The sequence below is a fragment of the Hydra vulgaris genome, chromosome 01 (genome assembly GCF_038396675.1).
Source record: "Hydra vulgaris chromosome 01, alternate assembly HydraT2T_AEP".
Classification (NCBI taxonomy): domain Eukaryota; kingdom Metazoa; phylum Cnidaria; class Hydrozoa; order Anthoathecata; family Hydridae; genus Hydra; species Hydra vulgaris.
Window position 1 is genome coordinate 34,289,287 of NC_088920.1, and position 27,369 is coordinate 34,316,655.

At 27.0% G+C, this 27,369-nt stretch overlaps 3 protein-coding genes across 5 annotated transcripts in view; 1 reads left to right on the top strand and 2 right to left on the bottom strand.

Annotated features, from left to right (window-relative positions):
- Window positions 1-1,901, top strand: part of LOC136074357 (uncharacterized) — a 73,222-nt gene extending 71,321 nt beyond the window's left edge. The window contains exon 13 of the mRNA XM_065786663.1: window positions 1,723-1,901. Coding sequence (XP_065642735.1) covers window positions 1,723-1,738 — 16 coding nt within the window. The 3' untranslated portion in view covers window positions 1,739-1,901. The remainder of the gene's footprint in view (window positions 1-1,722) is intronic.
- A 12,172-nt stretch (window positions 1,902-14,073) lies between these two features.
- Window positions 14,074-26,131, bottom strand: LOC100208893 (alpha-(1,3)-fucosyltransferase 11). 3 transcript variants are annotated; one of them, XM_065787971.1, is made up of 7 exons: window positions 26,000-26,131; window positions 24,842-24,927; window positions 23,786-23,860; window positions 20,610-20,783; window positions 20,329-20,515; window positions 15,112-15,234; window positions 14,074-15,031 (listed from the first exon to the last, which is right to left on the bottom strand). In XM_065787971.1, the coding sequence occupies exons 2-7, from the start codon at window positions 24,861-24,863 to the stop codon at window positions 14,176-14,178; spliced, it is 1,437 nt and encodes a 478-aa protein (XP_065644043.1). In that variant the 5' UTR covers window positions 24,864-24,927; window positions 26,000-26,131; the 3' UTR covers window positions 14,074-14,175. The 3 variants fall into 3 exon arrangements, with proteins under 3 accessions (XP_065644043.1, XP_065644045.1, XP_065644046.1); XM_065787973.1 differs by lacking the exons at window positions 24,842-24,927; window positions 26,000-26,131 and adding an exon at window positions 23,308-23,352; XM_065787974.1 differs by lacking the exons at window positions 23,786-23,860; window positions 24,842-24,927; window positions 26,000-26,131 and having other exon boundaries at window positions 20,329-20,529; window positions 20,610-20,753.
- LOC100206606 (tyrosine-protein kinase RYK) overlaps window positions 25,934-27,369 on the bottom strand; it is a 43,237-nt gene continuing 41,801 nt past the window's right edge. Inside the window, exon 13 of the mRNA XM_065787970.1 lies at window positions 25,934-26,247. Within this exon, the coding sequence (XP_065644042.1) occupies window positions 25,999-26,247 (249 nt within the window). The 3' untranslated portion in view covers window positions 25,934-25,998. The remainder of the gene's footprint in view (window positions 26,248-27,369) is intronic.

Sequence of the window (27,369 nt, forward strand, 5' to 3'; positions counted from 1 at the left end):
ATATATATATATATATATATGTATATATATATATATATATATATATATATATATATATATATATATATTATTATATATATATATTATTATATATATATATATATATATATTATTATATATATATATGTATATATATTATTATATATATATATATATATATATATATATATATATATATATATATATATATATGTACATATATATATATATTCATTGTCCACTGTAGATTTATATATATGAACAATGGGCAACCAGATTATTAGTTACACTTGCAAAAATTATCATATAGCCATTATAAACTTTTTTACGCATTCTTATATTAAATTTTAATAACAATATTGCTGCTTCTAGCATAAATAAGTTTTTTTCTTTAAAATGTAAAAAACACTATTTTAAACACTATAACTATTTTTAACCATTTATTTAAAAAAACTCACAATTTAAAATATTTTTTAGTATTTAATTAGGCCGCCTTTTGCATCAACTATTTCTTGTAAATTTCCTGGCATACTTTGGATGCAAATCTTTACCTTTGCTTTTAATTCATTACCATTATGCCAGACATTATTTAGTGCCTCTATGAGATTTTTTTTTTTTGGTTATAGTTTCGTGCCCAATTTTCTGCTTTAAAAGGTTCCCAGGCGTTTTATATTGGGTTTAAGTTGGGAGAAGAGCCAAACCTCGGTAAAACAGTAATATTTTTTTGACTTCGAATATCTTATCAATGATTTACCTTAATGACACAAGGCAATATCATGCAAAAAGATGCATTTGGATAAATCAGGAAAAATGAAACTGAAGAATTAATTTGGCAGCTAATACTTTTTTATATTTATCCTGGTTCATCATCTCTTCAACTATATAAATAAAAACCTCTGTCTTTACCTCTTATAATTCTGAGCACATCATAACTTTCTGAGGGTGCTTTACCGTCTCCATACCGCCTGGGCTATATTTTTCTTTTTTCCTGTGTCTAATAAAAAAAGACTTATCCATTAATATTTCAAATAATCTGATAAACACACCGTAAAATAAATAATAATACGAAAACTCATATAGATGTCTTAATCAGTGATGCTGTTGCAATAAACAATTAAAAAAGTATTTAGTTACATTTTTCCTATCTTCAACAAACATATGCAGGTGTCGTTTAGCCCAAGGGAGGTGTTTTAATTTTATTGCTCGAGAAAGTTTATGTTTCTTTGCGCGTCTACAGCATTTAAAAACCAGTTCTTCTATTCGGCGCCTTGTAGTTCTGTAAGAACTCTTGATACTGGCTTCTTGTGTGATTTCTAATTGCTCTTGTACGTTTTCTTGGTTTTCAATACAAACGTTACGAATTGCATGTTTATCTTTCAGCGTAACTAAATTTGCAATTCTTCTATAGGAGAGAATTGAATGTTTTGATAAAGCAGGTATTTCTGAAATTTTTTCTTATAGTATATCTTTAGCTTTTTCCATTAAAAAATGGCTTAAAGATGTCACAATTTTCAGTAACTTGCCCCAAATGAATAATTTCATAAAAAAACCTTCATAAAAAAATGTAGAAAACTATTATTGATATTTAAATCTTAAAGAATGTAATAAAAATAAATTTGTTCATTTAAATCCATATTTATTTGCAGTTTATGTGAAAAAACAAACTGTAAATAATAGTTTGCCCGCCCACTGTTTGTACATTGAGATGCAAATTATTCATAGGCTAATAAATGTTTTCTTTAGAGACGATGATTTATAAATTTGCAGTGCAAAGAATTGTATGACTGGTTAGCAGATAAAAACTTGACGATTAGAATGAAAACTTGACCAGTTGAAATTTTCAGTGGTTACTTAATAAACTTTTTTTATAATTTATATATTTTTGTTTGCCTAATATTAAATAAATATATAAAATAAAAAAAATAGATTATTATAAATAACAAAATATAAAATTTAAATTTTTAAAATAAACATTTGTAAAATTTGAATTAGATTCTTTACACAATTATTTTTTATTAGATAAACGTTGTTAATTACACTAGTTATTTTTTAGTAATTATTTTTTTGGCTTTTTGACCGTAAAAAATCTTAAGAAATAAAAAAAAAGTTTTTTTTAATGATTTTGTTTTTGTTATGCAAAATTTAGGCATTTTGAAAACGAATGACAAAACCCGTAGCAACGCTTAAATTACCATATTATCTAAATCGTCATCATCGTTATCATCTTTTATTTATTTGGTTTATGAAAATATAATTAAAAAAAAAAAATTATGTTTTCAAACAAAATATAAATAGATTTTTTTTAAAAAAAATTATATTTTCATACACCCTATTCCGCTTTATTGCAATTTAAAATAAAATTTTTAATTACATAAAGCGGAAGAGTGGATTAATAATAGCGTATTGCAAAATTACGTCACCTTTTTGGGGTCAAAGATTTTGTAAAACTTTGTGACACAGATGGGGAAGAAGGTAGTGTTAGTTTTGTAACGTAACATTTGTTTTCATAACAATTTCAAGTCCAAGGTAAAGATGAAGTGGATTCTTAGAAGTTGAAGAGATAATTGATGACTTTGAATGAGGTAAATTAGAAGATGAAGTCCATTCTTAGAGGATGATATAATACTTAAGAAGTACTTAAGGAGTTTTTGTCGTAAATTAACGTATTTTCGTTGCGTGAAAAGTTTTAAATTCATGCTAAATATGAATAAAATTTATTTTAAAATTAATTTAAAAGTTAAATATTGTTAATTTTTTAATTTAATTCAGTGAGATATGGCTTTGAAGCAGTGGAGTGGGTAAACAGAAATATTTTAGGTAATATATTTAATAATATATTACCTAAAGTAGTAATTTTCCTAAGTATAAATTGCAGGTTCCAATTTTTATTTATATTAATTTCTTTAGTTGTATCTAGGATGCTTTCTTTTTTTTTTTAAGTTTAATTATGTTTACACTTGTTTTCACTGTTATAATAGCGTAAAAATAAATTTAACGTTTTGTCAATCTAGGTTTTGCCTTGATTTTCTTTAATCCCGTCGACCCTTATATTGCTACGACAATATCTATCCTCCATTTCTCTTGATTTACTCTTTATTTTAATAAAGTTAGAATTGTCTTTTTTTTTTTTTTGCATATTGATACTAGATGCCTTTTTTTTTGTTGAGGAGAGAAGCGGTTTTTAGTTTTTTTTATCAAAAAGGTGCTGGTGAAATTTTAAGTTTCTTTTAATTTTTTCGATGTCTTTTTCTACTGGTTTCATTTAGTTAGCATATTAACTTACAAATGGTTCGATTTAATCTAATCTAACGTAATTTTTATGTTAGCACTTAAAATATTTAACACATTTAGTTCTTGCCGCTTCATTATTTTTTTTTAACTATTTAAACTTTTTTTTATTTAACTATATTTAACTTTGAAATTAATTTTAAAATAAATTTTATTCATATGTAGCATGAATTTAAAACTTTTCACGCAACGAAAACACCCTAGTCGGCAAATTTAGTTGTAAATGCGCATTAGAAACTCGTTTAAATACGTATCGATGTGGTATGTATGTTAGCCATTTTATCGTGTCGAACACGGATTAAAAATACGCATTAGATGCGTATAAAGATAGGTATACAATACGACGCCTACTGAGTATCAGACTCGCATTTAAAACTCTTGTAAACACGATAACCAGAGAATATTCAATACGATATTTTTCTGGTATTACATGCGCATTTAAAACTTTCCAGAATACGCAATATTTGCGAATATATATGTTAGCCATTTTATCGTGTCAAACACGCATTAAAAATAGACATCAGATGCGTATAAAGACAGGTATACAATACGACGCCTATTAAGTATCAAACTCGCATTTAAACACGTATAAAACACGATAACCAGAGAATATTCAATACAATTTTATTAACTAATATGAATTCATAACATAATGATAATGACTAGCAGTAAGCAATCCGTAATACGGGTTATGAGTTATTAAATTATTAATAACAATAAAAACACATTAACAACTTGATATATTATCTAAAATATTAAATACAAATTTATCTATAAATATTTTAACTTTGACTCCGTATCAGCAACGTCATTACTTATAGGTAACGACATAAAGACTTCATTAGCATCAGTTGAGTTCTTTTTAAAATCTGTCACAACACAAGTACCAGAAAAGGAAAGTCAAGTAAAGTCGGCAAATACTTAAAAAAAGACATGAAAAAAAAAATTACAATTTTTAATTACAAAAGTACTATTTGCATTTTATTGTTAGTAGAATTAGGATAATAATAACAGAAAACATAATATGTTTTCTGTTATTATTAGAAAACATAATATGTTTTCTGTAGACAGAATATATTATATTCTGTCTACAGAATAATTAAAAAAGATTATAAAAAGGCTAGACAACACAATGTATACATTGTTACTATAGTAACGCTTGCAAATAACACCACAACTTAATAAGATATTTTATTATATATAATATATATTATATATATATAACACCGCAACTTAATAAGATATTTTATTAACTTAAATACTTGGACTAAAAAGATTTTATTTATTAAAATATTTGAACAATCAAGGGACAATTATAGTTAAACAATTTGAGCAACTATATCATAAAATAGCAAGCAACTCGTAAAATATTTCTTATAAATGGTCATTATCATTTGTGGTATTAAGAAATACGTAAGAGCTCAGTAATTACATAAGTTTTATTAAATCTCCCTCTCATCTAAGAGAGAGAGAGATAAAGAAAGTGTTTCCAAAGCAGCATGTTAACAAATGTAAAAAATCACAAAATAAATACTAGTAACTGGTTTTATTATGTTACCAGTAAACAAAATATCTTTACCTTGATTAAAAGCTAATTTCCAGCATTTCTTAATTAAGCTCCAGCTTCTCTCTAACTGTTAAATAATGATTAATAGAGTAAATTTCACATCATACTAAATTTACAAAATTAAAACCATGTTTCAACAGTTAGCTAACTAATCAAAAGATGACGAAGGGAAGACAAACTAAAAAAAAAATGAAAAAAAGAACATAATTATGATAGAAATTATAAAAAAAAAATAAATTATTTAGATTTAAAAGTGTTAATTGTTACTATAAATAGTTAAACTCATACTTTGCTTTGTTCTAAAGTGTCTAAAGTAAAATCAAATTAACAGACATTAACACTGCTTGACACTGAATTCTGTCAAGTAAGTTGCCGAGTTGCATTTCTTACATTTCAACAACGATTAATTTCATCCTAAATTTAATTCTAAATTTTTTAAAAAAGTACAAAAAAAAGGTAATAGCATAACAGAAATGTTAATAAAATAATAATCAACATAATAAAATAAGCAAGGTATGAAATGATAGGATTTATAATATATTTGAATTATATTAATTTAGGACTTCATAAAACTAAATAAATTTAATAATAAAATATAAATTTAATATTAAAGTAATAATAAATATTTTTATGATAAAGTTTTAGTAACTTTTTTAGTAAAAAAAAGCACTGTAACTGTATTGGATATGCGATACTGCTTTAGCAGAACGATATCTTTTTATACAACTTTTCATATATTCCTGACTATTCCTTTTCATTCCAGACAAACTTTTTACTAAGTTTCTTAAGAAAAAACTTTTAATTCAAATTTTGCTTTCACAATTTCAGTTTAAGCATGCGCTTTAAAGCAAAGATTTTCGTTTTTCCGTTATATGTTGATATTTGATCAAAATTGGGTACGATGTGGTATCCGATTTTGATCAAATATTAAATAATACGTATTTTTGATAAGTGGTATTGAACTCGAATTCGAAACTTAATACTAAATGCGTATTTTTCTGGTATCAACGGCGGTATGTTATACGTGATCAATACTCCGAGTATTTACAATACTAGATATGCCGACTGGGACGTTCATTTACGACATAAACTCCTAAAGTACCTCTTAAGTATTTAATTTAAGTAAAGAGAAGAAAAAAAAAACATTTGATGATATTAACAGCGATAGTCTTTGGCTTTACTGCTGCTTTTTAATGCCCAATAAAACCTTTTACTTTTAAAAAAGATGATTTTTTTTGTGGTCATTAATTCCTTAGAGTCATTTAACAAGAAAGTTCAAATCTCCTTCCCTACCAATCTCCTTCCCTACCAATCTCTAATGTATGGCAAGAGCATCAGGCCTTTTTGAAGTTCGCGCTCTTGCTACTTTGCCTTATATATACTAAATTTTAATTCAAGCATAAAAATAAAAAAATTGTATCAAGAGATACCTCGCCCATTTCAAAGTACACTTTTTTCATATGAAAGAACTTAGATTTGTTACTTTGGATTAGAAACTTGTTTTCCTGAATTAAATTTATTTAATACGTTTATTTCGATGTTTATAGACAAAAATAAAAAAGCGATCGCTTTTGTCAATTTTTATAAATGTTGTTAGTAAACAATATTTTCGATTTCAATTTTTTTAGTTATCAAGTTGCTTCAAGAAGACCTAAAAGTCTTATCTCAGAGCACTGTGGAAGAGCATTTTGACCAGAAAGTTTACGCCTTCTTTTTACTAATGTCGCTTATCTTACCAGAGATGCAGGTTGTTTAAGAGGTTTTTGATACTATTGAATATCCCCTTCCTTTTTTATTGATAATTGATTATAAATATTTATTGATATTTATAGTAATAATACTGTAATAATTAAATAAATAACTAAAGATATTTAATTGGGTTTGAAAGCTACCAACGTACTCATGGGGTTTTTATTGACCTCTCAAAAGCTTTCCATTTACTTTATTAAAAATGATGGAGTAAAAAATATTAGGTTTAAATACTCTTGCCGGATGAATAAGTCTACAATCTCTACGCTGCGTCACAGTGATATGGACTATATTCCTAACTGAACATAAACAATATGAATTAAATGACTACTACTTGCGGCATTAAAAACAACCTCAAGTTTCTTAGAAAGATTTTAAAAAAATAGTGTGTTTGTTTTTAGTTATATTAATTATAATCAATTTAGTTAAAATTATGACCCGAGAGTTTTTTAAATTTAATCAATAGTTTAAACCTAACAAACTCTCAGTTAATATAACTAAAAGCAAACACACTATCATTTAAAAAAAAGATACCTGGCTCTTAAAGGTTTCGATATTATAATACAAAAATTAAATTACGACTTTTTGTATTAAATTATCATTAAAAGCAAATTGTTTGCTTGGTGTGCTAAACTTATTCTTTTATACATGTTTATATTAAATTTGTAATAAGCTTTTAATCAAAAAGAATTGGTTTTTAGTTATTGAAACGTGCTCAAAAATGTTAGATGTAAGAAAACATTTGTACAAGTTTTATAATATAACATTACACAAAAATATCCTGATGGGATTGATTCTCTTTCCTTGACATATAGGCTAATTATGTTAAAAAACTCATTGTTTTACTGGACTACTGGAGCATTTTTTTGAGACATCTTTGTACTGGTATTTATCAATTCATATACAATATGAAAACCACTGTAACAAAATGAAAATCACTATTTAATATAAACTTAAAAAATTTTAAGCCCCAAAGCGTTTTTATGAAAAAGATTTTTTAGATGATGATGAAAAACTACATCGGATATTAACAATACCCATCTCTATGGTTTGTTCTCAAATCATAGAATTATCAACTACTATTTGGTTAAATTTGTGGAATAAATATAGTAGCATACTATACTAATTTAACTGCAAATAAGTTCTACTATTTGGACCTGTATGTCATTTAGAAAATGTTTTAATTTAATCTTAGTGAAGAAAACCCAAAAGAAAAACAAGAGAAAAGCGATAACCAAAACTACTTTGATATTATTAATACTTTTGTTGGCTCTGTCAAATTTTGTGTCATCGACTAATATTGTTGATATAATTAACGATCTGCTGAAAGATAATATGAAAGCAAAGTTATTTGTTAAGGAGGAAAACAACTTTATATGTAGTAGTAAAAAAGATTTTGTGCCAATGAGTATTTTATCCACAAAAAAAAAAGCTCAAATCAAAAAAAAATTATTATGATTGTGATTTTTCAGTGGTAGAAAAGATTATAGTTTCCAATGAAATGTCAGTGTCAGTACTACAATTAAATGTCAGTGTCAGTGAAATGAAATGTCCGGGTAGAAAAATGTTTAGTTATTTTGTTCAAGAACTTTTTAATCGAAAATTTTTTAGATTTTTATGTTGACTACATTTTACCTCTTATATTATTGCAGAAAAACCTTTTGTTAAAAAAACATTTTAAGAGTTTAAGAGTCACAATAACTTTTTGGCAATAAACTAAAAATATATAAAAATAGGTAAAAATATTTATGACTTTTAATCTCTATGAAAATAAACTTCTTTTAAAAACCAGGTTGACGTTTTTTTTAAAAACAATATTAGAGATTTTGCCCCAGATACTAAAGATTTGAGCCAAATACTTTTACAACATAACGTGATGATATATATATATATATATATATATATATATATATATATATATATATATATATATATATATATATATATATATATATATATATATATATATATATACAGTATCGGACAAAACGAGTGCAACCAAATAACGCTAATTTAGTTTCTTTATATAAAAGTGCTGCATTTTTTCAATTTAGAGAAGTAACTATGTAACTGTTTAGAGACAAAGTTCTTCAAGTTTTATTCATCACAAAGTTCATTATTTGTACACAAAAATTAATAAATTAATCAAAAGTATTAAAAAAAGTTGATTTCCTTCTTGACAAAACAAGTGCAACTCGACAAAATGTTGACCAAGCTGTATTTCGCTATCAATATTTCCAGGCGAATCCTTTGTTTTCGATCATAGCCTTGCATCTTCGAGGCATAGATTCGATCAGGTGATCAATGAAACTTTGTGGAATCGCTGCCCAGGCCTTTTGATTTGTTCAAACAGTTGATCCTTATTACAAACACCTTCACGATTAATTCTGCGGTTGACGATCTCTCACAGGTTCTCGATAGGGTTGAGATCCGGAGATTGAGGCGGCCAATCCATCACCGATAGGTGGTTGTCTTGAAACCACTGCTTGACTACTTTTGCAGTGTGTTTCGGATTGTTGTCTTGCTGAAAAACCCATTTTATTGGCATATTCCATTCAGCATGAGGTAACATAACATCTTTCAGGATATTTTTATACATGAAACGGTCCATTAATCCATTGTTTCGATGTATTGGACCTAGATCGTTAGCAGAAAAACACCCGAGACCATTACATTGCCTCCATCATGCTTCACGGTCTTATGGCAGTAACGTAAATCGAGGCGTTTTCCGGCCGGTCGACATACACGGCAAATGCCATCGCTCCCAATGATGTTGAACTTCGATTCATCACTGGACAGGACAGTTCGCCATTTCTGCACATTCCAGTCAATATGAGATGTAGCAAACAGGAGTCTTTTCTTCTGGTTTTTTAGTTAAATCAGCGGTTTCTTTGCAGGGCGTCGAGAAAACAATCCGACTTTAACAGCACGTCGTCTGATTCTTCGGTTCTATACAGGCAGCTCTAATTGCTTTTGTATCTCGACTGATAATATCCAGGGATCCTTCTTGACGGATCTAACGATCATAGAATCCTTTCTAGAAGTGGTGGAACGCGGTCTTCCACCTTTGTTATCTGCTGCCAAATACCCCGTAGAATGATATTTGGAACATAGTCTTGATACGGTCCATTTTTTCACGCGATATTTATCACAAATACTTTTTTGTGACATTCCACTTACGTAATCGCCAATAATTTTCTTTCTTAGTTCCAATCAAAGACTGTCGGGAGCCATTTTTGCACTTGAAGTCATAAAAATAATAAAAATAAATAATCACGCTTCTCAAGGCTTACCGTGTTACATTTACCTTGTGATGATACAATAATGCTCTGTGGAACACAACGTATCGGTTGGATGTGTACTGTATTGATGTAATGAAACACTTGTTGTATTTCACTTCTTGTATTGATGTTCTTTGATAAAACACTTTGATAAAACTCACTTCGATAAACTGTCTTGATAATACTGACTGATTGACTTCCATATACTGACTGAATTACATGTCGATTTACATGTCTCTTATATAGTAAAATGAACCTGTGTGAACCTGGAAGATTCTAGATGCTTCTTTTCGATGCTTCTGGAAGCTACTGGATGTTTCTGGATATTTCTGGATGCTTCTTCTGGAAACTTCTGGATACTTCCTTTTATTATTAAAAAACTTCCGTGACGTTGACACGGACCAGACTTAAGAAAATGAAACAAACCAAAAAAGTTGCACTTGTTTTGTCCGCCGCAAAATGGCACTTGTCAACGAAATTCTGCCTGTGTGCTGTCACCTGTCAGCTGATTGCTCATGTCATGGCATGCTATGACTCCAGACTCCTGAACTGTTTGCTGTGGTAGTATAGTTTTTAAGACATGTAAAATTAGGAACACTTTTTAGCATTGTTCGATGTTGGTTGCATATGTTTTGTCCAATACTGTTTATATATTATATATATATATATATATATATATATATATATATATATATATATATATATATATACAGTATATATATATATACTGTATATATATATATATATATATATATATATATATATATATATATATATATATATATATATATATATATATATATATATATATATATATATATATATATATATATATATATATATATATATATATATATATATAATTTTTAATGTATTCTAAAAAATAGAGTGTGTATATATTAGGGTACCTTAAACCCATTTAGTTATAAAATTCAAATGCATGTGTGCATGTGCTGTGGCTACCCTTTGTAAACAAACCCAATTTTAGCTCTGAAATCCAATGTTTAATACCGCCTCAAGTCCGTTTTTTATTGCAGTGTGGAGAAGAGTAGATGTTGCGTGATTTTGCATCTAATAAAAGGCATTAATAATCCTTTCAAGAAAGATGGAGGAAAAATTTACATCTAAAATAGCAACATATCTTGCAAAATAGTGCCAGGGTAATATCCAGGAGAGGTACTAGGGGGTTTTAGGTCCCCCCAACCAATAAGTTTGCAAGGAATAGGGGGGATGGGAGCACCAAATTTTTTTTGAATCCAACAGAAATTAAAAGAAGCCTTATTATGAGTTTAGTATCTATCATAATTAATTACTATGTTATAATTTTTAAAATAAATCACATATTTAAAAAAAAACATTTTTAGTTTAACATTTTCCAATTTTTAAAAGTTCCTCTTTTGTGTTTGTTGAGTGCCTTTTTCTGTGGTCTGCCACAATAAGTAGCAAGTTCTGTTTTAGTGCCTCATTCTGACACAGATGGGTGAAATCTTGAATCGGTTTGATTCCTATTCCTGCCGTGTCATTGACGACAGTCAACCCATTGATAAATGTGTAGATATTTGTACTCTGAGAAACTGTGCCAGTCCCTGAGAAACTATATTGTTAATTAACCTTGATTAATGAAAACTTACAAGACTTACAACTACATCTCTAACATATAATAAGAATAATAAAAATAATAATATTAATAATAATAATAATAGTAATAATACTCTCCATGTTTAATTTAGGGAAGACAGGTTTCCAAGTTCAAATGTTTCAGTTCTGGAACATTTCACCAAAGCTTGGGCAAAGCCATCTCGCACATTTTTACCCAACTGATCATCTGCTGGTGCAAGGACAACTTTTCTTCCTGTTAGAAACCACAAGTGCATTTTTACCTCATGATAGCTGCATTTGAAACAATTTCATTGAAATTCCATCTCTTTTTGCTGCCTTTTCACTGCTTTTGTGTACTTCCTGTTTTTGGCACCCATTACATCTTTGCGCTCTCCTTTTTGATCTTTCAAGAATGCAACATTTGCAAGTCATTAATCTTTTGTGATTTTTCTGTTAAACAAAATAACCTCAACAACATTTTTGTCAGAAATATCAAACAGCTCATTTCTTTCTTGAAACACTCCCTTTTTTTTTTTTTTTTACATTTGTTGGAAAGTTTCTGGTTTTGTTCTTTGCTAGCTTTATTCTTCTTTTATCCAACTGAAGTATCTGGTATTAACAATAGTATATTTTTGTAGTAAACAATGTATTAAATGTATTATAGATTATAGCAATTTTGAGTTCTAAATATAAAAAGAACCAATTAAAAAAGCAATATTTTGGAAAAGTGGTTAAATTATTTTTATCTAATAGAAAAATCTGTAACATGAGGAATATAACTCTTCTGCCAGAGATCCTTTACAGCACCAGCCACACACTGGGTTCTTCTTTCTGTCTGGTATTCTGTTTTAACTTTGCACCCAATCTCACAACTCTTAGTTGACAATGGACATGAAACAAAAGAATTCTTCTTGGTACTGTTGAAACGACTTAAAACCATCTCTTTCCTTATTTTTGTTAGGTTCCATTGGTAAAGTTACCAAACTTGTTCTCCAGTTGGTAACTGCGAAGATGGAAAAACTTCAATAGCATCTTCCAGCAAGAAGATTTGTGTTTCGATCTAGTATTCTTCTTCAAAATTTTAATACCAACCCTCAACTAATTTGTTACGTTAAATTTGTTTTAAAAATAACCTTTCATTAACAATTTTAGTGAATACAATTTTTTTCCTCTTGTATCTGATAAATATCAACTTTATTTTAAATATGTGATTTATCTAAAAATTATAATATAGTAGTTAATTATGATACAGGGGCGGGTTTTGTCACTCGCCAAGGAGAGGGGTAAAAAGGTCTAAAAAAAAAAAAAAAAAAAAAAAAGTAATTTCCTTTTTTAATTCGTTGTACTTTAGCGTAATAACCAAGTTTAGTCGATTTCATTCGTCAGTATAATAGTCCAATTCAGTATAATAGTCAATTTACAAAAGAATATTTCTGAAAAAAAGTCCCAAGGAGAAGGAGGGGGGGGGGGCTATTACTCAATGACCCCTCCCCCTAAAACCGCTAGTTATGATAAATACTTATGCTAAATACACTCATGATATAGGCTTCTTCCAATATTTTTGACTAAAATTGTGTTTAAATTGTTCACAAAGGGTAGTCACATCTCATGCACACGTATGCATTTTGATTTTATAACTAAAGTGGAGCTTAAGTACCCTAGTATATATATATATATATATATATATATATATATATATATATATATATATATATATATAATATATATATATATATATAATATATATATGTATATAATATATATATATATATATTATATATGATATATATAATATTTATATGTATATATAATATATATATATATATGTATATATATATATATATATGTATATAATATATATATATATATATATATATATATTATATGATATATATAATACTTATATGTATATATAATATATATATATATATATATATATATATATATATATATATATATATGTATATAATATATGTATATTATATATACATATATAGTATATATGTGTATATAATATAAATATATATTCCGAGGGTTGATATATATTTATATATATAACATATATATAATATACATTATATATATATATATATATATATATACAATATATGATATATATATAAAATATAATATATATATATATATATCAACCCTCGGAATTAGGAAAAATGAGGTCGGCAATAATTTGTCGACTTCAATCTTTTAGAGGTCGACATCAGGTCGGCAAAAAAATTTGATACAAAGGTTATACTATAAAACATAGAAACGAGGTCGGTAATTTTTTGCCGATCTCAAACACTTTTAGGACGGCAGTTAGGTCGGCGTTGCCGAAGCCGACCCTCATTCCGATGGCTGATATATATATATATATATATATATATATATATATATATATATATATATATATATTTATAGGTATTTAGTAAAATCTGGAATAAACGCTAATTCTCAAATTGGCACCTCTATTTTTTTTATATACATAACTTACGCACATAACATATTTCTAAAAAGAAAATAATAATATCAACGACAATTGTATAAATAGTTATAACAAATAATTTTTTTAAATATATTTTTTAAATAGTTATAATCAATAATTTAAAACTAAAATCTTTAATTTAATTTTATCAACAATATTAATCTTAATAATAATCCTTCAATATTATTCCTTTTGTCGTAATCTTAAAAAATTAAAATTGCTAAAAAAAACTTTTAAAAATAACTTTGAGTTTTGACTTTCAAATATTTTGAACTATAAATTGTGGAATCAGTTTCATTTTCACGAATCATTTGTAATAACGCTTCTGCTTCTTTTTGACCGTCTTCAAAAGCTAATTTTCCATATATATATTTTTTTGAATTAGCCAGTATAGGTCTAGGCTCGGGACAACCCATGTGATCATGACTGGCTACTCTCGGAGGCAAAATTCTGTTAGCTGGATTTTCTAAATGTTTACGTAAACGGTTGTTTCGTTTGTGCAATTTGTCACAAACATGACAAGAAAATCCGGAAAACATGAAATAGCCAAAGTTTGGTTTTTGGTATTTGTTCGGCAACGACCATTTTTGAAGCTTCAATGAATTTTCAAGTTTCGGGTTTGAAAATTTGCCAGTATACCGATGTTTCAAATACTCATCATAACTTTCATCATTTGCATTAAGCTTTTTTAAATATTCCGCCAGTTCCCGTGGAGAATCAAAATCTTGAACCATGATGACAGCTTTTTCGCTGGGCATGAATTCTTCAGCTAAAGGAGAGCCTAAATACACGGGAACTGATCCAATATGTAGAGGTCGAAACAGTTTTTCTGTCATGTAATCTTGACACAGACAGTTCTCGAACGCCAACTGAAATTTATATCGAGCTAAGAAATGGTAGTAGGAATCGCTTGATAAATGGTGGAAACCGTTAATTTCATCCGGCGGCTTTTTGTTATTCAAGCAAGGCCCATAGGAGTCAATTGTTATGTATTTCATTAGCTCTTTTACGTAAGTATCTCGATCAGAAGGGGGATCGCAGTCACGTTGAAAATACACAACTGGAGCAAGACCTAATTCTTTTTGTAGCCTGTAGAATCAGAATAGCATATAACCCCATAGAACAATAATACTTTATCTAAATTTCAAATAGAAAAACATTTAGACTACCTGTTCTTTTCTTTCGTTTCAACAAAAAATTTCTTATCAAGCCATTCATCTGTATCTTTTAAACATTGAGTAGATAACGGATAATCTGATTCCCGCTTGAATGTAGCGGTATGATTAAACAAGCTAAAAATAAAGCTGAAGTCATTGGCAACCATTTTATCATGAATTAATGAAATGTATTATATTAAAAAAAATATAAAAAAAATGTATTATATTAAAAAAAATTTAATGTTAATGAATCGTTACTTTCAGTTTTAAAATGATTTTTTAAATAGTTGAATAAAATAGTTTACTCAACCTTTTAAAATGAAGATGAACTTTTCTAGTTCATAAGAGATTTGTTTTCGCATACGTGGTTATTTCACGCAAAAGGTTCAAGGTTATGATTGGTTGGAGTTACAAAGTTAGGACCAAAAAGCTCCGACCACTTCTAATTATTATAGATGACTTCATGCATAATATGGTGTCACATGGCATGTTTCCCCCCCTCGAAAAATACGTACCGGGACAAACTTTACCCGGAAAGTATATTCTAGAATAAACATTTCGGGGAGATACATTGTTTCTACCCTGCCGTAATAAATGTTCCCCCGATAAAATTTTTACTAAAAATTTAATTTTTTTGATAAAACATTTTTAATTATTGTAACAAAAAAATAACTTATATTTGTAAATTTTACTTATGTATAACTAGTTAAATAATAAAAATATTCTTTTTTGTCACTAAAAGCAAATAACTATAATAAATACAAAATTTGCTTTATGTTCATTAGGTTAGCAGCCTTGGCGCAGTGGTTAGAGTTCTGGCTCAGAACCCAGAGGTCCCGGGTTCGACGCCAGCTCTAACCCAATAAGCGACATTGGTAAGGAAGGAGGCGTGAACCTCTAGTTAAATGCTCTCCTGCGGTGCTCCGTGATAAGACCGCAAAGACTTCTGGGAGCACCAAAAAAAAACTTAAAAAAAACAAAACTTTATGTCAAAAATGATTTGCAATTTTATAAAATTATTTTACTAAGCATAAAAAAAAAAAACGCATACAGAGTACGCACTTGAATTACTAGCTCAAAAATATTCATATATTAAGTTAATATTTAGGGGTAAATAATGTCACGGGGGAAATTTTATTTAGCAAGTTGAGGAAGAAATTATACAAGAGGAGAAATATTATTTCTAAACAAATCCCCCCCCAAGTATATTTCGGCCCAGGGAAAATTTTATAATGCGGAATTTATATTTCATGACACCGGCAGTACACTAAGAAACCACGCGTTGCATGGGCAATTGCGTAGTTATTAACCAATAAGAAAATGTCCTACATAGTTTATACACATTAAAATTATTTATCTAAATGGCTACAATATTATTATGAGGTACAACTTCACTTGCAAGTACAAATTTTCATGGAAGATGGCAAGTTTGAGCCAATGATTGCTGCACGCTTAAAAATAAAAGTAAATGTTTCATAGTAAAAAATATTTTTTAAGTATACATAGCTTTTTTATCCAACAATTTTGCTTAAAATTAAGATTTTCGACTAAAACTTTAAAAAAACAACCTTTTCACTAATTTACTTTGAAATCTTTTGTAATACAGTTAATTCCCAGTAAGCCGAACACCGGTTAACTCGCACTGCTTCATTTGATCCATCGAATTTGTCTAATCGATTACTATTAAAATTTTCCGGTTAAGTCGAGTTTCGGATAACTCGAACTTCGTGAAGTCGAACCATTTTTTGTCCCCCTTCAGCAAGTCTCTTCGGATAACTTGAACTTTTTGTATGGGAATTAAAGATATTGACATAATTAAAATTCTTTTTTTTAAAGAGAAGTCAATCCATATAAAACATAAATAACTGCAGCTCAATATCTTTTTATTTTTTCTTTTGTATTTAGATCTGAATAGAATAGATCGTTATGAGACGTAAAATAATGCTATAAAAAATTGTGAACATAAATCATGATAAAAACCGTTGTTATCTTTTGACTGTAGTGCGTGAATACAATCCGCAACTCCTTTCATTGAAACATTTTTCAAACCTCTTATTAGTATAAAGGTGAGTTTCCACTCATCCGTTTTTCTACGGGAATGGGATAGGGAAAGGATAAATAATAAGGTGAGCATGCGATGTTTTCCTTCGAACAAATGATAACTTGTACTACGCTTGGCCACGTGATTTCTTTTTCCTTCCCGTTTCCGTCAAAAAACGGACGAGTGAAAATTCACCTTAATAGTGTAAATTTAATGTATATACTTAAGCATTGAATGAAGAAAAATCACCTTAACTCGAACAAATATTAGCCAAAGTTCAACTTAACGGGAATTAGATTTAGTTGAACATTCGTTAAGCCGAACCATTTTCCTTGGTCCCTTGGAGGTTCGAGATATCGCAAACTGACTGTATTTTTATATATTCTGTGTCCTAATATAGAAAAATTCAAAAGAAAAATGCAATTGATTTATAGAAAAAATAGCTTTTCTTTCCATTAATTTAGCCTAAAATCAAGGTTTTAAATAAAACTAATTACCAAAACTTTGAAATAAAAGATTTCCACTCATATATTTTAAATAAATCTTTTGTCATATTTTCACACATTTTGTGTTCTTATGTAATATACTATCATAATTTAAAAAACAATATGTTTAATTAATTTCGAATTAGAAAGTTCGATATTTTCATACACACAATGCATGTTATCAGGCAAAGACACGGCTTCAAGAAAAAGCAATTACTGTTCTTGCTCTGCGGCAGAGCAATTCACCTCATTTAAAGCCCATCAAAAACTGCTGGCTAAAATTAAAATCGAAAGTTTCTAAACAGATACCAACCACACTGGTAGATTTGAGAAAATCCATAATAAAAGCATGTCACCAAGGGTCTTATTTTGTCTCAATGCTGGAAAGAATAGAGGCTGTTTTAAAAGTTCATGTTTTATACTGTCTTTACTTTTTTTTTAAATTAAAATATTTTAAATTAAAAAATGTTATTTAGAGTACAAAAACGGTTTTTCATTATAAACTATCAAAGAGCAGCCATGGTATGAACAGCCGTGGTCAGAGTTCTGGCTTCAGAACTGGAGATCAAGGTTCAAAGCCGCCTCAAGCCATATTTGCAACATTATTAAGGAAGGAAGAAACTTCCCTGTTAAATGCTATTTTGCGGTGCTCTTTGATAAGATTGTAAGAACTTCTTGGAGCACCAAATAAATTAAATATCTATGCCAATTGTCTTACTTTAACTTAGACATGGTTTTATGTTCGTATGACATGAGTGGCAGAGGAGTAAACCAAACTGCTAGTTGCGTTTTGAAAAGCATTAAAAGTAATAAAGATAAGATAAATAGAGTAATAAAGATAAAAATAAAATAAAGAATAACTCAGAAGAAATTTATAGTCTGACAACTGCTGTGGTTAGAACAAAAATAAAATGACAATTTTTACTCTAAATGAGGATTTATCTTATTTTTAATGGTTATTTTGATAAAATACATTACATTAGAATGTAATCTACCATCATCCGTACAAAAGTTGTGACTGTGACTTTGCATTAATTGAGCACTGAAAAAGAGTTGAGAAGTGTTTCTTGTTTGAGTCTTGTGTACATGTGGAGTTTTGTGCCAAGCTTGTCACAAAAAACATCTTATCCAAGAAAGATGAAAAAATTTATGTTTTCTCCAAAAAATAATACATGTAGTACTATTTCTACTGTATTTAAATTTTGGACTTACCCTGGTTTTTACAATGTAGAGTATGGCACTGGGGTTTGTGCCATATTCTACATTGTAAAAACTTAATCTTATTTTTTACAAGAAAATTTCTTCCTCAGAAAATCCTCCTTAGAATAATGTTCCACAACAATTAATGCATAAAAAATTAAAAAGTGGTCAAAACTTTTTCCTTTTTAAAGTTTTTTCCTTTTATTTCAAAACTTCAACTCTGGCGCTTAGTCAGGTTTTTAAATTTTTTTCTTTATATACATTCTTCATATGTGTCTTCATATTAAAGAAAAAAGTAAAAAAAAAAAAAAGCTCAAGTTAAATTGTTCAAAAAACTTTTTTTTGCGTAGTTATCAAGTTGCTCCCAGAACACCTTACAGTCTTATCATTTAACTCGGAAGCTTAAGTTAAGCCTAAACAAAAGAAATCATTAAGAAAATTAATTAAAACAAACAATAAACAACAAACTTTTAGTGTTTTAGTTTAGCGTAACTAAATAGAATTGCTGTTGAATAATAAAAAAAATATATAAACAAACTTTTTAAAAACAACATTTTAAAAACGAACTAAAAAGTAAAAAATGAACTATTTCACAGGACCCAAAGACTTTCTGTACGTACAAAACCTGAAATATCCATTAAAGTCAATGACTGAAAAGTTGGGCAACTAAGTACAACTCGTTTCTATTAGGGCCTAACATTTTCAGTCATTGACTTTAATAGATATTTCAGGTTGTGTACGTACATAAAGTCCTTGGGTCCCTTAAAATAGTTTATTTTTTACTTTTTAGTCCATTTTTAGAATGTTGTTTTAAAAAATTTTTATTAATGTTTTTTATTAAATATATTGACAGTATTTATTAGGGATATTTGATGAACGTCATAATGACCTTACTACTGAATCTCCTACATATTAAATGCGCTCGAAATAAATTATTTATAATTAAGTCTGTAAATTGCAACAAATTACAAAGACTTTAAGATACAGAGTAAAAAGGAGAAGGTCACTAAAATGACAAGTTTAGTTTTTATTGATATTCATTTATTATTTAGTTTTATTCAAAAAAAAAAAAGCTCAAATTTTTTTTTTAACATTTTCATTAATATGAAAACAATAAGTGTTTGGGAGTTGATACTCTCTTTAAACAACAACAAGATTATCTATTTCAAAAAATTATGAGATATGACTATAAATATTTTAGAACTTATAAAGATTAGATTAGAGAACAATTACGCCATTTGTTAAGTAAAATGAATGTGATTGTGAATAGATTATGTAAAATGGTAAAGCAGTAACAATGGGTAAAAAACAAAACAAAAAAACACAGCTAACCTTGTTTAAAACTAACCAAAAACAATCTTATTAGAGAGATTTTTTTAAACCTATTGATGTTTTAAGTTATCACTTAAATGCTAGTGTATATATTTAAAAACTATATGAGACTATATATGTTCAAAATAATTTCCATAGAGACCAGTTTCAATGACTCTATGGAATCCATACCTTATACCCAATTTAGTAGAATACATCCACTTGTTTTTTGGAGATTCTTCATGGAATAATGCCCACTCATGATGTGGTAGTCTAGGCAAAGGTAAGTCTCTAGCATCGAAAGATGTGCCATAAAATATAATTCCTCTAGTCAAACTGTTCTTTAGTTGTTTACGATCTTTTGTAACTGAACAAGATCCTAAATTAAAGTAGCTAAGTGAGCAATTTGTATTACCGATTTAAATAGTATTACAAAAACGAAATTAAGCAGAAAAACAACAACAAACATTTACCAAGTTTGCATTTTATTTGATTTTCATATGAATGAGGATATATGGAATCAGAATACCACCAAAGTATCTGTGGCATTTCAGTTTCCTTAATTAAATAGATCTCATCATTTAAGGGTGGAAGATTTTTGAAGTCAGAAAATTTAGGAGCAATGTTGCTAGATTTAGGTAAATTAGCTAAAAAAAATAAAAAATAAAAATTTAAACCTTAAATGAATAATAGATATTTTATGTTATTAAACATTTATCTATATATTAAATATTTATTTAAAAGTTAAATCACTTATACAATAAGAACAAAGTAAAATAAAACAAATATACAAGTATTATCTTTAAAAAGAAACTTAAAAAAAGGTCTTGTCATAAAGACTTGCGAAATATCTAAACATTTATCAATATATATTGATGTTTATACTTTTTTTAGATTTTTTTATCAATTTCTTTTTTTTATTATCATAGCTTTTTTTAATTACATATATATATATATATATATATATATATATATATATATATATATATATATATATATATATATATATATATATATATATATATTTATATATATATATATATATATATATATATACATATATATATATATATATATATATATTTATATATATATATATATATTTATATATATATATATAATTTAAATATAAATATATGTAAAATGAAAAATATATAAAATTTACAAATATAAGATGTGGATCAGATATATTCTTTATATAATCTAATGTATTAATTTTTCATTTTTCGTAAGAGAGTTAAAAATATACCTTCAAAAAATAAAATGATTTCTTTTAATTTTTTCTTAAATGAAAGATAAGTTTTTCAAAACTACTAAGATCCAAAGAAATGCTCCTCGGAATAAATACATAATTTTCCAAAAGTAGTTAAAAAAAAGTTGTTTATGTAAATTATAACTTCTAAATAATTATTTTTATCTTTTAACATACATAAGACATAGATTATGGAAAGAAACGTGAGATGCATTGGTTTTACATTTGTACATAAAACCAAGTATGTTAAAAATATTCAGCTGATAAATATTAAGAACTTTCATTTCAGTCTCGAAACTGACACAAAAATCTTCTTTTCCACTGTATAATACAAAGCAATACAACATTAGTATAATTTATAATTTATGTTTCATTGAATTAATCATGTATTATAAACTGTAAAATTGAACATGCTAAACAATAAAGTCTTTTAACAAATATCAGTTTCTTTCAAATTTAAGACAAAAAAAAAAAGACAAAAAAAAGAAAAATGTGTTACTGCTTGTTTAAATATAATACATATATATGTGAATAAAAAAAATAACTCAACAAAATAAAAGTAATAATAGTAAAAATTTTGTGTTATAAAAGTAAATAATATAAGTTTTGCAAAATATTTTTATGTGCTTAATAATTTTGTGTTATTGCCGATTATGTCAACAATAACACAGTTGTTATCAATGTTGAAACAATATTGAAACAATACTGAAACAGTTGTTTTTCTACAAAATACTGAAACAGTTGTTTCTCTACAAAATACTGAAACAGTTGTTTCTCTACAAAATACTGAAACAGTTGTTTCTCTACAAAATACTGAAACAGTTCTTTCTCTACAAAATACTGAAACAGTTGTTTCTCTACAAAAAATGTAAACTAAAAGTATAAGATTCTAAAATTTGTCTTTTTTTAAATGCCACAAACAATATTTTGTTTAATCAAAACAACTGAATAATTTTTGTCGAAACTTTTTAAATATTTAAACTGTGTAATGTATTAAACTGCAATTAATTTTTGCAATAATAACAATTTAATCCACCTTTGATACTTTGCTCCACTGTTGATGAACACCTCTTGATAACACAGACAATAAAAGCGCTTGTTAACACAGACATTGAAAAAGTAAAGACACTTAATTTAGATAATGTACAACAAGTAAAAAATATATCACAAATGATTCTTCTAAACATACAGGGAAGTTTGAATACTTAGGGCTGGATTTTTTTTATGCCTAAATTCAAGACTCCTGACTTGTCTAAAAATGGCGAAACTGATACAATCACATCTCTATACATCTCTAATTACTTTGTATTAGTATATTGATTTAAACTATAAAAGTCGGTCATGTTTAAAAATTCAAGGTCAAGGGTTTAAAAATTAATATCGCTAAGTACAATAAGCTTTTTTTAAATTGTACCTTGGGCCACTAACTATTGTACTGAGGGCTGGTTTTTGAAAATTAGGTTCAACTCCATAATAAATTGACAACAAAGATAGACACAAATTTGATTAAAAATTTATTTAATCTTAGATTGTTTTCAACAAATTTATCTAGTGTTACTTAATTGTAACACTTTAATAGATAACAAAATTGACGATAGTTCTAAGCAAAATTGACAAATAAGTCTACGCATAAAATTATAGTCCCAAAACAACTGCAAAAAAAAAAATTTAGTACAAATCAAAATTTAACAGTCTACCTCATTATCAAGCAAACTCTTTATGCACATATGGCCCTAGGTACAAACAAACTATAGCCTCATGAAAAATGCCACTTATTAACGAACCTTGATTGTAAGGAAACTTATTGAACATTGCATTTAGTACTTACATAACAAACAATGTAATATCCAAGAACTTATAGATAAACATTTCCTCTTGGGTTGTAAAACAATCTATAATACTAGCAGCAAAAAACTTACTTTAGACCACCAAAATGTGTTTCCGACTTGCCATTGCAACGCTATCTGAGAATCAAAATAGGATTTAAAAATATATATATTTATAACTAATCAGCTGACTGAGAAGCATTACTTAGAACTTAGTTTTCAAATAAAGTGGGGTGATCCTAGGTACAGGAAAGCCCTAGGTACAAACTTCCCTTATCATTAAGATTAAATGTATGATCAAATGTATGAATTTTTCCAAAATGAATGTTGAGGGATTAAAAATTGTACTTCTACAACAATTTTTTTTTTCTTATTTAATTTTTAAAAATTTAAAAATCTATCATTTTTTTGTAACTTATAATGGAAGTAACCATAACAACCATTTTAAATTTATAGCCATTTTTATCCAGAAAAGTAATATAACAGATTTTATTGTCTAAAATTATGTTGGTTGCAATTAGTGGTCATATTTTCATGTAAACAGAACTAAAACCAAAAAAAAAGTTTTTACTTGTACTACAATCATCTTTAGTGCAAAAACCATCATCAGGGCTTCCAACAACAATGACAATTCCAGTAACAATATCTAAAAATAAATAATAAATTGATAAAAATTTTAATAAAATTTACAGATTATTTTACCTGAATAATTTAACACACATGTTTTTGTACTAGAGATTTCACTAACAAGATAAATTCTTTTCTTCAAACTGATAAACTCAATTATTACACACACAAAATTTTTTTAAATTGTGCTATACTTTTTTTTAGCTTACACACACACACACACACACACACACACACACACACACACACACACACACACACACACACACACACACACACACACACATACACATAGCAAATTGTGTAGAGCAGTGTGTGTAGCTAATTGGTATAAAACAATGTTATGGCATTGATGAGGTGAAGTTAAAATAAATGAAACACATAGTCAAAAGTATTGACAACTTAAAATTATGTTGTGGAAGTTTAAAATTTTAAACATCAAAATAAATGTTTGTGGAAAAGTGATAAATTTGTGATTTAATAAATAACTTTATTTAATAACCGTTTTTATAATTTATTTATTTTGACTGTTTTTATTTACTTTTAATGTGCAGATTTAATAATTTAATAAATTCAACTTTATTAAATTATTTCATAACATTAAATATACATTTGTAATATTTAATGGGTCTTTTTTACTTTCATAAAAATGAATTTTAAGATGTTGTTTAAACTTTTTTTAATGAAGCAATCTTTAAAAGTCATTCAAACAAGTGGGTTGCCATGACTATTTATATTATAGGGTTAATACAACTTTCGTTGCGTAAACCTAGAGTTACCACAACTTACAAAAAACTTTACATTTACTGGCTTTACACAGCCAAAATTTTGGTATACAGATGTATAACAAAATATACAGGTGATTATCAAAACATTAGTTAATAAAATAAACACACACAAGCTTTAAACACAACCTTTAAGAACAACACAACCTTTAAAAACAAACACAACCTTTAAGAATAATAAAAAATGAAAATAAAAAATAAATGAGAAAACTTACAAAGTTTTGCAAATAAGTTCATCTCATACAAGTCTGCTTTAAAGTACTTTGTTATGTAAACATCATAATAAATGAAAAAAAAGTTTCTAAATTATAAAAAGCAAGCAAAATAACAATAAATAACAAAAAATAACAGTTATGCAATTTATATAAAATGTCATTTTGAAATAGCAACAAGCCAGAACCTCAGACTGAGAAGGAAGCTACCATCTACATGTAAAAGTAATCTATGATAGGAAGAAAAAAAAATCACTTTTTGAAAATAGTTTTTTTCTGTATGTTTTTAGACAATTGCATGTGTATACTGACCAATGTGCATGTAAGCAAATATGCATATTAGTGTTTATAAAACAATTTGTTTATTTTTATTGTTAGTACTGTTAAAGTGCATTGTCTGTCTTATTTATATTTTAAATATTCCTCTATTAATCTTTATTTTTTGTCTTGACAACCGTCAAAATATGCTTTGTTCGAAAAATAATTCTCCTTTATTCTAATGTACTTCATTTCTTCCCTCTGGCATTCACTGCTCGTGTGTGACCATTCGGCAAATTTTATATGCCAAAGTTTTTAAATAATATTGGGCCTAGCCCAAATATGCACGTAAGCAAATGTGCGTGTACTATCTTTAATACATATTGTGTACACGCACAAATGTGCGTGTACTATCTTTAATACATCAATTAAAGTTTAAGGTTTGTGCAAAATCGAAAAAAAAAGTGAGAGAAATATACATAAATACACTATCATTAAAATAAATATAGTAAATTGTAAACAATAAATTGTAAACAAAAATATATACAAAGTATGCTAAAATATACTACTTATTTTGCTATATATTTATAATTTATATAACAACTATATAAGTTAAATAAAAAAAGATATGTAATTATAATATTCAATACTTAAATTAAATAAATAAAAAATCTCACAAATCAGCTTTTGCTTTTACATAGAAAAAGAAATAACCATTTTGAATTAAACGTAAGTTTAAAAGGTGATTGTAAAACTAAATATATATATATATAATAAATCTAATAATAAAACTGTCAAAAAAATATATTTGATTCAAATTATATAAAATGATAAACAATACTATTATGTTTTTTTATTTCAACACATTATTTTTATAAAAATTTTAAATTTTTTGTAACATACTATATAAAAGCATTCAGTGTATCAAGGAACACCTCAAGGCAACCAATAATTTGAGTAATATTTGGTCTGTCTTCCGGAGATAAAGCCCAACAGCATGCCATTACAGCAAAAAAGTCATCTGGACAATGAAGTGGTTGCGGCAAGCGAAGACCAGATTTTAGGTAAGTTAACATTTCATGAGGATCAACATTAACATAGGGTGTTTGAGCCAAACAACTTAACTCCCATAAAAGTACACCATAGCTCCACTAAAGATTCAAAAAGTAATTTTATATAAGCATGTTTAATATAAGCATGTTTAATATAAACATATTTAATATAAGCATATTTAATATAAGCAAGTTTAATATAAGCATGTTTAATATATACATGTTTTCATGAATTTTTATCATGATAGATAGCAATGAAGTATGAAATTAAAGTATAAAAAAATAGATTTGACAAATATGTAATATATATTATAATAGTATTTGGAATATAAAAAGTTTAATATTTTATAACTTTGATTAAAGCATGTTCTACTTTTTTATATTATAATATTTGTAATTTTATATAGGGTAAATAGTACAATTATTGGACACTTAAGGTATTACTCAACTTAATGTGGGACTTTCATACATAATAAATAAAACATGCTTTGAAATTCAATAACATATTTAATGACATTTCTCTATTATTTTAACAATTGTGTTTATTTTATTAATAGTTTCATCCTTTTACAAAAAAAAAAAAAATTTAACAAAAAATACGCTGAAAAGTATACTTATTGGACACAAATGAACGATTAGAACTATGGATTATGATAATGATTGAACTATGGATTATGATTGTTTAAAATTGAACGATTAGAACTATGGATTATGATTGTTTAAAAATGAACGATTAGAACTATGGATTATGATTGTTTAAAAATGAACGATTAGAACTATGGATTATGATTGTTAATTATAATTATGTTAATTATATTATTATAATTATGTTTTAAGAAGTTCAACTCTTAATTAATTTTGTAAGAAAATTCGCTATTATAATGCACACACAGTACAGCACAACACAAACAAAAAAAAAACATGACAAAGTTGTTTACAGAGACATTTATGACAATATTGTACAAGTTTTTTCAAATCTATTCTTATTTTTTAAACATAAGTTCTGTCCAATAACAATATTCTTATTTTTTAAACATAAGTGTCCAATAACTGTACTGTTTAGAACCCTAAGTTCAACTTTTTCTAAATTACTATTTTTAGGAGTAGAGAATTTTTTTCGTAACTTTTTTTATAACTATAACATGAATATTGCTTGGTTATTTTACTAATATATATTGAGAACCAAAAACAATTTTTTTAAAAATATTTTAAACATTTTAA